Source organism: Blennius ocellaris (assembly GCF_963422515.1).
Source record: "Blennius ocellaris genome assembly, chromosome: 19".
NCBI lineage: Eukaryota > Metazoa > Chordata > Actinopteri > Blenniiformes > Blenniidae > Blennius > Blennius ocellaris.
Genome location: NC_137668.1, coordinates 19,913,018 through 19,925,287, shown reverse-complemented (window position 1 = coordinate 19,925,287; position 12,270 = coordinate 19,913,018). Strand labels below are relative to the sequence as shown.

The following is a 12,270-nucleotide window of genomic DNA, read 5'->3' as shown; positions in this document are numbered from 1 at the left end:
GAACTTGGCATGTTTAATGAATGCTGGGCTATGACACTGGAAATGTGCAGAGTGTAGGTGGGAATGTCTATGGAAAAAGAGACGATCCCGATTGGTTTTCCAGAGGAATCAATGGAAAGAAAGCTTGTATACAACAATACGCTGGCAGCTATCTCATTCCACGAGCGCTAAAACGATGCCAAACTGACCAGCGTTCACGTGTTTGCTGCCTGTAACAGCGTCCGGGAGAAAAGCGACAGCGATTCCAGTACAGTGATTCCATTTTTCCCTCTCCAGCAAACGCAGCATCCGTCTTTCCATGGGTTAAATATAGCATCAGTAAAAACACGCGGGAATAGAGGACGGGTGAAAGGCAAGCATGTGGACGGGGGAGAGAAAAAGAGAGCGAGAGAGAGCAGGGGTTTTATGGCGTTAGGAGGGGCTTTGTGCAAAACAGATAGCATCACCAGCAACAGCACTGACACGAGAAATAATTTTAAAAATATACTGTCTGGTGGGTTTGTTTAAAATATCCAACAGTCCATGGTGAAGCCATCTGCCAGTGTTTAGCATAGTGACTGAAATATTAAATGTATCCTGCATCAAAGTTAATTTTTAACAGTTTAAGTGAAATATGCTGCTTTTCATTTTTCTTAGAGATTGGAAATCATGACTTGAAATTACATCTTCCTTTCCAGGAAAAAAAAACCAAAACAGGTTGTATCGTTGTAGCTTATCAAAACATTCTGTCTGAATCCAGTGCTAAAGCTCTTTCTTACTATAATGAAATCATTATGCCACCTTTCATTTGCAAAAACAGCATAGCTTCAGTGTGCACCAGTTGTTTGTACGAAACATTGAAAAAGTCAAAAATCTATGCGCTGCATAAACAACATCAAGATGCTGTTTTTTATAACAACATATCACATTGACAGCAACCAAGTTAAAGTCTGAACTCAAATCCTGTTGAGCATTTATTTCCAATCAAACTCACCAAACTGCACACAGGTAAGAGATATAATGCTCACTTTATTTCCAACTCTGCTGCAGTTTTCAGTGGGAAGCCCGTTCTACCCTCACTGGGTATTCAAGAGTTCAAACTCAGGACATAGCTTGTTGTTTTTATTCTGTTCATGTTGCTTCATCATCTGAGTGGTGAGTGAAGAGAAAAGAATGGCAGAACTGGATAACAAACCATGAAATAAAATTCAAAAAACAACTCCAATAGCAAAATTCCTTCCAACTCTTAAATCAGCTTGAACTTCAGAAGCTGACTGAAGAATCCTAATGTGATATAAAAGACGGACAAACAAGGAAACATTACTTGGACGTGAGAGGCCACAGGGTATTTAAAAATGTAGTGTGACATATGTGGGGGCGACACTTGATACCGGCAGTTAATTATTTTTGGTTTAACCAATCAAATGGCTTCAAATCACAATTATCTTGAGACAAAAATATTGATAATAATGAAATAAACGGGTAAAACTCTATGGATATTGTCCAGATGTAATAGCGACTCGATAGCAGCTCACAAGAAAGGATCCTGTTGTTATAATAAACTGATAAAAAAATATATTTTGATTGCCAGCCATTTCCCCCCCCTTAAAACCACCCAATATGCCTACTGAGGGTCTCAGCTGCTTCACAGCCACCCTGCAAGCGAGAGTGACAGCAGGTTGAACAAGGAAGGGAATGTGAATGAGGCGGCGCGAGGGAGAGTGTCAGGCGTTATACACATAGGGTGTTTTTCCTCTTAATGACCAGGGCAGCTGTGGCTGAATTACCACAGCATTACTTCCATCACTTTGGCAGTAGCCGGGTGTGTGTGTGTGCGTGTGCGTGTGTGTGTGTGTGTGTGTGTGTGTGTGTGTGTGTGTGTGTGTGTGTGTGTGTGTGTGTGTGTGTGTGTGTGTGTGTGTGTGTGTGGTTTCAGAGAAGACACCCATTGAAATCTCCCTCATTATCGCGCCAAGATGATCCAGCGAAGAAGCGGGAGGGGGAGAGGGGGGGGGCTCATATGGGGTCTCGGCTTTCATTAGACACCAGGGGGTACCACAGCCGCAGCATTCGCAGCAAAGGAGGGTGAACTTTTGGGGGTGAGATTTGTGTTTGAAGATTACAGAGAAGTGTGGGATGATATTTTGGGTCTGAATGCTACAATGAATACCTGGTTTGGTTTCAAGCAGTCCGTGTGAAGCTACACAGGAAACGCATTACAGTGTAAATGTAAATGATCCCACCGTCTCTTCGCTCTTCATTATGTTTCTGTAACGTCAATAACAATCACTGTTGCTCAACGTCAACGTGATCCACCTACTGTCATGTATCACTAAAGACAGCAACAGCAGCACAAACCCACCACCTCCAAGTAGTTTGACGTTTTAAGCGTCAAGTAAAAACTGTATAGAACCAATGTCCATCTGTAGATCAGCCATCAGTGAACTGGCTATCTTCAGTCAACTCCCCTGAAATGCATGTCACCTGTTCTTTTTTTGGGGTGGGGGGGTGTGGGGGTTTGAGGAAGGCTGTAGTTCAGTTAGTCGAGCTGGTTGTTCTCCAGTCTGAAGGTTTGATGTTGGTCAGGCTCATGTGGCACATGAGCCTCTCGCATGGCAGCTGTGTCGGTGTATGTGAAGTGTGTTGAGACTTCATAAATCGCAAAAACCACTATATACGTTAGACTCCACTTACATCCTTTACTAAACTTTAGTCAGTTTTGGTATCTATGTCTCAAAGGCCCGGACTGAAGCAGAATAATCATGAAAACGTTTTTGTCCAGCCTGCGTTGCATTCATACTGGCTTGTTAAATTCAGCCTGGGAACGTAAACAAGACACAGACATGGATTTGACAACAACATCTTCACAACAATGCTGTCAGCTGGACTAACGGTGTTCGTGTTTGTACCAGCTGAGATCTTGTATGAAAGAGTCAAAACAGAGGCAGCAGTTCTAACCAAAAAAACGATCTGCCGCAAACTGACAAACAGTGGTCAACCTTCCCGTCGTGTATTTGGTCCAATGAGACCAGCTGGCCGCTGCTGTGTTCATGAGCCCATTATGCTACATCAGGGACTGGAAAGAAAGTGACGTATATTTAAAAAATGCAACTAAGTTAGCTTTAAAACAAGGAAACCTGTCCATTATAAAGGAAAAAAACACAAACTAATACTTGTTGTATCGTTGATGCTTTTACTCGGATGTTTAAGTGTTATTAGGATGTGGTTTGTGAAGTTTTGCTCAGTGAAGGAGAGTTAAGCAATATTATAGGAAGCAGTTATTAGAAGCTGATGCAAAGAAAACCTTCCCACTGTGACCATTTAATGCGAGCAAAGGGAAGAGAAAGTTTGGTTTTTCAGTAACTTCTGCTGTCTCGCTTTGACCGACTTCACCATGATGCAGGATTTTCTTTTATCGAACATTTTCCGGGGTTGTAGGCGGTGCCCTCATTGAGTTATCTTTCACTAAAATCTGCACTTTGAGCTCCTTCTTCAGCTCTCACCAGCCTCTTCATAAAACCGCAGTGGCGTTATGGGTGCCAAGTTACCCCATTTCAAAAGATTTATGTCATCCATCCTCAGCTAGTTCTGACACAGTAAGAGGATTACAGCCACACACATACACACAGAGCAGCGTTGCCATTTTCTGATGATGGATTAATCCAAAACATGCCACCGCTGCAATACTCTTATGGCATGCGTGGAGCCCGGCTGCTCTCTGATGATGATTATGATGATGTAACTGCCGAAGCTACCGCGTGTAAGAGGAAAAGGATGAGCCCCACAATGTGCCATTTATCAGAGTTTGGTATGCAGACCCACAAAGGACCCAGTAAGATTAGCGCCGCAAGTATAAAACTCTCTTTGTGCGCTTAAACAGTTGTCAGAGAGGGGTGGGGGGGGGGGGGGAATGAACCCTATCACCCCGTATGCTGGCAGATGTGCTGTGCACTGAGCTCACACTCTGTTGTTTCCCCTTCCAGTCTGAGGAGACTCTTCAACTTCAGCGGCGGCGTGTCACGGGTGCTCAGAGACTGGGAATACCTTTGAAATGGCGTTGACGAAGTTAGGTGGTGCGACGGATTTCGTGGGAGACCCGCTAACCGGTGCATCCAGTGGCACAGACTGCGGCATTGTGTCAGAAATAGACGTTCCAACAGGAATCTGGCCAAAATCCACCTTGTTTCAGGATTATAATTACTGCCTGCCGCACTGCCAAACTCTCAGAAAGGTCACATATGATGATGAGCGGAACAAAAGCAACTCAGGACTAAACTGTCACCATTCTGCACCTGCACACACACACACCCCCAGGGACACAGGGTCCACTCCACCCGAAGTCCTACCTCGCAGGGTGAAGTTACAGCTGTGTGTTTACACTCTTCATTGTCCCGGGGTGAATCACTCCAACGTGCTGCTGCCATCATTTCATTTCAGAGCACAGAGGAAGGCGGGAGAAGTCCTGTAGAGCCCACATGGAGATGAGGAAGAAGATGATGAAGCCAAAAAAAAAAAAAAAAAAAAGGATTAAAAAAAATAAGAAAGAAAAAGATCCTAATCCACACCGACTTCCTTCGTCATGATGATCAGTGGGTGAAATCTGCACAGAAATGATAGATGGTCAGACTTTTTAAAAATTCATCATTTGGATAAAAAATAAAATATAGAAGATACTATGATGAGGACTGTGGTCAGCTGAGGACAATCTCACCACCTCACCTGATCATACATCATTACACAGACATCTTAAGCATCTCAATAGCCAGAACATATTAAAACGAAAAACTGATATGTTATAGGAATTCCATATGAACACAAACAAAGCCCAGAAAGGAGTGTTATTCAGGAGGCAAACAACTCAGCTATTGTAAAGCAGTGGCAGGTGCACAGACAATGTTTTTCACCTACTATACTGTGACCTTTACTTATTATTTGCACAAGAGGTAGGAAAAAAGAAAACATTTGCCTGTCCAGTAATAAAAGTGGGGAACCTATGAAACTCTATGGGGGGGAAGTATTTAACAAGACGCGTAAGGATTGTGGTGTTAAAAAAAGAAAAGAAAAAAAAAACCGCTCCACCAGCCATCATGAATCAAACCACACGACAGGACAAAGTCCCCTTCTAAATATCATGCAGGAAAAAGGCAGGATCGTTGTTTTTAAACAATCGGATCCCCTCCCGAGATGTTTACCAAACATCGGCTGGTGTTGACAAATACACGAAGCGGGCGGACGACAGGTTGTTGCTCCGCAATCCGCCGACAAAACGAGCGGAACCTACCTGTTAGAAATAGAGAAAACTGCTGGGAGCCGTGCTGTCCATACCGTAGCCTCCGTGGATCCCAAGTTGGGTTAAAAAAAAAAAAAAAAAAGAGGCTGTCAGGAGATTACAAAGCGGGACATTCAGTCTCCGAGCGGAGCTGCGCTGACTGGCCGCGGAGGCTCACTACCTGTTCGGAAAAACACGCTGCAAAACCCTCGGTGAACGCCCTTCACGGAGCATTTCTCCAGCCGGGAGACCCGACGGGAGCGCGATCGCCGGTCCTCATTCATTTCCCCCTCATTACCGAGCTCCACTTCCCTGCTAAAATGCTCAAAATAGAGACAAATAATAATAATAAAAAAAAAAAAGTAACGTGTACTCCTGCGTGGTGGCTGGCGGCGCGACAATCTGTACATAGATGGACGAATCTCCGGACTCGGTTCGAGGCTCCGCCCCCTCCGTTAAGCCTCGTCCAATCAGAGGGCCAGTTAGAATTTGGAGTTACAGAGCGGACCAATGAAAAGCGTCGTTACATAAGGGTTTCAATAGAGAGTGGAAGCTGGTTCGCTCCGGTCACCGGCTACAAAACCGCTATTCAGTGTTTCTGTGAGATTGCTGCACGGATTTGCCCCTTTTTTATTACATTCAGCGATATGATATATTCTTTTTTTAATCATGCACTACTATATTTACAAGATATACACTCTTTATTCTACCAGAGTCATTTGGCAGCATGTTTTTAGATGGGAAATATTACTTTAAGCACGTTAATCTTTACTTGAAATGATTGAAAATCTGCTTTCAATGAATGAAAACATTTAAGGTTATTTCAAGCAGTACAAAACAACTTTATGTAACCTTTCTATATGATACTGTGAGCAGAAAACCATTATACAGACTAATATCTTACATGTTTCACGTGATCTGGCAATTGACAGAAATATAAATAGTATAACATTTATTGTGAGTCTATTAGAGGTAAAAAAATGGCAGAAAATTTGCACTCAAAAAAAATCTATGTTATATTGCAGACAAAGCCCCAACTTAAAATGTTTGGAACGTTTCTCAAAAACTACTCAGGGAATTGCATCGTCAATAACAGGTGTTTGATTACATGTACTTGTATGAAATAGCGTGTGTTAGATTCAAAGCGTTAGATTACCAATACAGTAAGTGAATATTACCATTTTTATTGCCAAATGTAGATATAAAACAAGAATTTTGTATGTTAAAGGAATAAACTGGTTCAAATCATGTACATGGAGTAAAGTATAAGTACAATTATATAATTAAGGAAACTTTAAAAGAGCAAGTCTAAAAAAGACATTACTCACTTACACTAAAACCAATACTTGTCAATCGTCATTCAGTCCCCTGTGGATAATGTAAGGCACAACTGTTATGTATGTCATTATAAGTAAAGAAGACAGACCACAAAGACATGCTTGTCAGGTGAAATGGTGTCATCTAAGCTGGACATCTTTCTCTCTGTATTGTTCCTGTGAGCGGCTGGTGACCTGTCAGCAATATCCATCCTTTGTAAGACACAACTGGCTCCAACACCACATAAAAAAGCAACATAAAAGTTGGATGAACTCTCTTCTGAAAATGCAGTGTTTCACACGTTTAGTGATGCTGGTAAAAATCCAGTTTGAAGCTTATAGTCATATTTCAATAAATGTATTTATCCATCCTCTTCACCATAAAGTCAATTAATAATACATTAACCTAAAATGCATGGGTTTTTTTGCTTATAGAAATAAGTCTCACAACAAGCTAGTTTGTCTCTAATTATCTAAAAACACCTGAAAATACCATAGTTCTCAATCTGCATTTTTAAAGCTGGCAAAGAAACAATATTGACTCTCACAATTCACTTAAATAAGCAACAAGCCAAGAGGCTAATCAACACATTACTCCCACACTCTGTCAGTGAACCTTTTAAACCCCTTAAAGTAAGCAAATGAAATCACAGGGACACCATTGTAAAAGAGGAAGAAAGGCCCCGGGGCCCGCACATATGCTGAGCTCTCCAGTTTCCTAACATTCAACTGGTGGAACATATTTGCCTTTCCATTATCAACTGTAACAGCGGTGTCCTTAACTTTATTATGGTGACATGTAGGCCACATGGGACTCGGCAGAGCATGAAAAAAAAGAGGGCTGCACAGCTGATCCGCACAAAGACAAAGACTGACAGTGTTCTGTTTGCAGGCTACTCCTGCAGCACAATGGAAGATGGGACAATAGGAGTCTTTTGACCCGTGCTGTGGCGAGGTTTCCCCAGTTTCAGAGAGTCGCTATTGTCTAAAGAGCTGGTATACCCTCTCCAAGACAATAGAGAACTTAAACTGAAGGAATTGGGACTCTGCATTATATATAGGGAAACATGAGGTCCATATTCATCAATGAAACTCATGCCACATTGTTATTGCATTTAGCAGTCGAGGACTGCTGTTTGTTTCCACACAAACAACCCCACAATCTGTGTCTCTATGGATTACATGTGTGTGTAAAAAACAATTTTTTTTTTTTTTTTTTTTTTACCGCTTTCTCTCCTTATATAACGTACTTCCCCTTTTTGGGGAAAAAAAAAAAAAAAAAAAAAGCTTCAGCAGTGCAGACCATATACCCAAAAAGCATGTGATGAAGACAGTCTGCATGAAGAGATAGATAGAAAAACTTTATTTATTTTTTTTTTTAAAGTTTGTCAGGAAATATTTTGACTTTTATTGTTTAGCTGAAATATGTTAAACATAAGCCAAAACCAGCCTGCAAACTTGCCTCAAAGCCCTGCTGTCAGAGTGGGTTTGCTAAAAACAGGTATAATGCAACAGTTATATTGGAAGGTTTTTTTTTTTTTTTTTTTTTATTTCACTGTATTTAGCACCAGAAGGTTTCAAAAAAATTGGCTTCATGTTGCGATTGTCCTAATTTCCGGTGCCACAACAAAAGAAAAACTTTAAAGAGTAAATTTAAACGTTATCATTTCACGATTTTCCTGGTCCGGGCCACTCAAGATGAAATTGGGCTCTATGTGGCCCCTGAAACAAAATGTGTTTGAGGATACATAGCCATATGTCGATATGTCGAGATACAATCACAATAATACAGTTATAACTCACATGATTAGGAAAGGCTGATATAAATAATCATATTTCTAACATGAAGAGTATTTCAAAACGATTTCAGAATATGCTATTGACATTCCCAATATCTTAATATATTCACATGCTTAATATCTAAAGTACAGCCAACTTTTAGTAGGACCGACTTTGGAAAATGAGCTCAAATCCCAAATCTTTATTTACTCTGCAGAGTCAGAGTGACTCAAACATTCAGAGGAGAGATTACGAGCTCTCGTGGCAGCAAAATGTTTGGCTGGATTAGGACATCACATGAAGCCCAAGTTCAAAGCCTGGCGACGACAGGATTAGGACAGGTGGAAACCACGTCCGAAACAAGCCTCCCTCTCCTTCGTGATACCAAACACGACATATAGAACTTTCATTCATTAAGGACTTTTTTAAGCTGTAGTTAGGTTTGAAAATTTAAGAGGATGAGGCTCTCTCCTAACTGGAGGTTGTGTAAGTGGATCTGGCAGCGAGTTCGATGACTGGACGAATCCCAGCAGCAGCAGTCAATCCATCAGGCCCTGTGGCCAGCCAGTGGCAAACTGGGACACAACACAACACTGCAGAGGATGTTCTTTCTATTTGTGTACCAAGACACGTCAGTGAAGCAGTAATTATTAAGTTCCAAACAGCAAATGACGGGAGTATTTGATTTATCTTAAAAAGAAGCATTCTGTAAGTATGTTGAGAAGAAAATGAACAGATTTAAACAAACACAAAGGCTCTGAACGCTATTAAAGGGAAAGTCAGTGCTGGGTTGTTCTCTTTAGTCAATACAGCCCATTCGAAAATAATGTGGTTTTTTTTTCTAATGTCCAATCTTCGTCTAGTTTACCATCATTTATGCAGAAATGAGCCTTGAAGCTGACATGATTGAAAAGAGAAAAAAGTGTCTGCTGTATATTGTCTATTAAATGTCAAACTAAAGCAGCAAATGATTCAGAGTAAATCCAGCATTATATTCTTCAGAAAATTGTGTGAAAACACTGACAACTAACTGTCTGACTAACTTTGATAACATTTGTTATTCTCTTGATTTTATTATGCCATTGTAATCGTTCACATTTTTCACTAATCTAAATGCATTTTTATTAGCTTCATTTCAAATCCCTAAATATTTCTATCCTGTTTTAATTGTCTTGTATTTTAAATGTCCTTTTATTTTCTTAATATCTTGTTTCATTTTAATGATTTTAATGTCATTTTAAGTCTTTCTTTACCTTTGTGAATTGCCTTGCGTATGAACGGTGCTATACAAATAAACGTGCCTTTCCATGAAGTGTAGTAATAAGTACTCACACTTTAAACCTCACACTTGTGTTGCAGTACAAGAGAGTCTCTTAACTATTGGTGGAGCAGAAACAAGTTCACAAACTGTCCATCACTCATATGAATATGTTTCATGTGCTGTGCGGCCGAGGTGGAATGAAACAGACTGCTCTGTATCTCGCCCCAGGCATCGTATGTCACATGCGGGGACGTGAGGCCATTCACACACACAATTCCAGTTTTGTTCCTTTTGTGTCGATCACAGTTTACCTGTAGCCTATTTTCCTGCGGATGGCCCCGGCCCCCGTTCCCTGGACGGAGCACTACAAAGCAGCAGCATGTGAACCTGCGAGGCTTTTTGTCCCCTCTCGCTTTCACCAACCCCGGCATCAAGCTGGAAGACAATGGCCCTACGATTTCCCAGGCCAGCGTGGGGGGCATTACTGCGGGGATAAGTTAACAACTACCGCACAGCACTGATGTTTTAGGATAAGGATACACGGGCTTGCAGTTGAAGGTACAATGCGGGTCTTTGTGACTCATGCTCCACAGATATCCTAAAACCCGACAGCTCTGTGATTTGCAAACCCCCCCCCCCCCCCCCCCCCAACACTGTGCACCTCACAGATCACCAAAACCTGATCCGGCCTGACAGAATTCGGGCCTCTTATGAATGTTTAGTGAAGATGCCGTTCACCACCACCAGAAGGGAAACCCGAGAGGACGTTGAACCGTGGAATACGAGCTGTTTTGAACTGTTCTGTGCACGGCTTTATCCGAAAGGAAACTCATTCATCAGGTTGTTATAGTTGCAGAGGCGTTTTAGCTGGAACTGGACCATTAACTTTGGCACAGAAACATGTTTGGAAAGTGCCAGAAAAAACATGCAAATTGTATAATTTCAATTGTGGCATTGTTCCACGGGAGCTTTAGAAGTGCATTAGGAGTGCATTTCCCATGTTGTAGTTCTTTAATAGAATATTTTCTTGCCACGGATCATTGCACACCTGGGTGTTTGACGCGAGGAGCACTGAAGGTAGTCAAAGGTGCCAACTCAGAGTAAACACAGATGATGCAGTACTAATATTTCACCATCTTTCAGTCTAGATGTTGCGCCGTGGAGCATTAACATATCTCGGTAAGGTCTCAAGCATAGTACTTAGAGTGTGTTTGCGTTCCTGTGATGTGATGCGACGGCTGTTTGGCGTTTCAGATGAATGAAAATCAAGAGCGTGTGGCCAAATGATAACACTCCCCGAGTGCATGGCGTCTAGTGAAGCGTGCGCTGGTCTGTCTGCCGACACGCACAATTGACTCTGTTAGTCACCCCAACGATGGCAGGACAACGTATATAAACTCTGACATGTGTACCATGTTTGTGTGTGTGTGTGTGAGTGTGTGTATTGTATGTTTGTTTGTACTTCAGAGCCATCAGATGGGGGTGGTATTTTGAGACCTACCCTTTACCATGAGCCCTCTCCCCCAGAGATGAAGGGCTGACGGCAGCACTTGAAGCCTTGAAAAAAAACAACTGAGCTGCTCTTTTATGTTTGACTCACGGCTGCCATACAAAACAGAACGAGAGTAGGTGTGGAGAAGGGAGCTGAAGCTGAAGGCTTTTGGCCAAAACGACATAACATGCGTAAGTAAGACCTAAATTATATGCCCTCTTGTCATTATCAGAAAATTTGTGCACACACAAAAAATTGCAGTCAATAATTTTGCTTGGCATCCTCAATGACCTGATGAAAAAAAACCTCAGTGAAACGTAAAAAATATCCAGAAGTTACAGCTTAATTAGCACTAAACTGGCAAGTATTTTCGCAATCTTCAATTCAATTACTTATTTACCCACTTAAGGCGCAAATATGCTTCACATCAGGCCACAAACCAGCAATTCAAGTCTTTTGCAATTGCACAATGTCATTTGTACCATACCATCATACCAGCCTAAAAGCAGACCTATAATGATCATTGTCAAAATTTCAGAATTCCATTTGAAAAGAGTTCATGATTCAGAATTTTCCGTGTTAATTCTTCCTAATTATTTTCCACTACCCATTTCACCATCTCATCTCTGCCAGAAACAAACAGTTTGTGTTATTTATTTATTAACTTCCCTGCATTTTGTGCAATCTATAAGATGGCAACATCATTCCATGCAAACTGAGCCCATATCAAGTGCCAGTAATTTGAGGCTGCTGTTTAAGCAGTCAAACATCTTTTTGACACGTTCTAAAATGTATTCTATTTTTTTTACAGCAGAGATGTTCAAACCCAGGATGGTCAAACCTTGTTTCTACAGCAATAACCTTTAAATGTATATTGTACAGGATGTGCTTTTAAACAAGTCGATGCACATAAATTGTGGCTGGAACTTTTTCAAGCTTAAATCTTCAAGCTTGAGGCTTTAATTTCCAGTAAGACCCAGTTCAAGTTGGACACAAATGGAATCAGTGTGATGTGGAGACGCCGCTCAGCCGGCCTGCTGCGCCCACTGTGTGTTTTCCATGAGTCAGAGCGGGCGTCATCCGGCCGAGGGGATGCCAAGGTCCATAAGCTCCCTCCATCTGTCACCAACGTCCTCTCCTGGTGTGAAGTCTTTTATTTCTTTGTTCCTGGGTG

At 41.6% G+C, this 12,270-nt stretch overlaps 1 protein-coding gene across 1 annotated transcript in view; it reads right to left on the bottom strand.

The window, feature by feature from the left end:
* Positions 1-4,449, bottom strand: part of arhgap21a (Rho GTPase activating protein 21a) — a 79,802-nt gene extending 75,353 nt beyond the window's left edge. Inside the window, exon 1 of the mRNA XM_080514879.1 lies at positions 4,326-4,449. Coding sequence (XP_080371005.1) covers positions 4,326-4,406 — 81 coding nt within the window. The 5' untranslated portion in view covers positions 4,407-4,449. The remainder of the gene's footprint in view (positions 1-4,325) is intronic.
* Between the last annotated feature and the right edge of the window lie 7,821 nt (positions 4,450-12,270).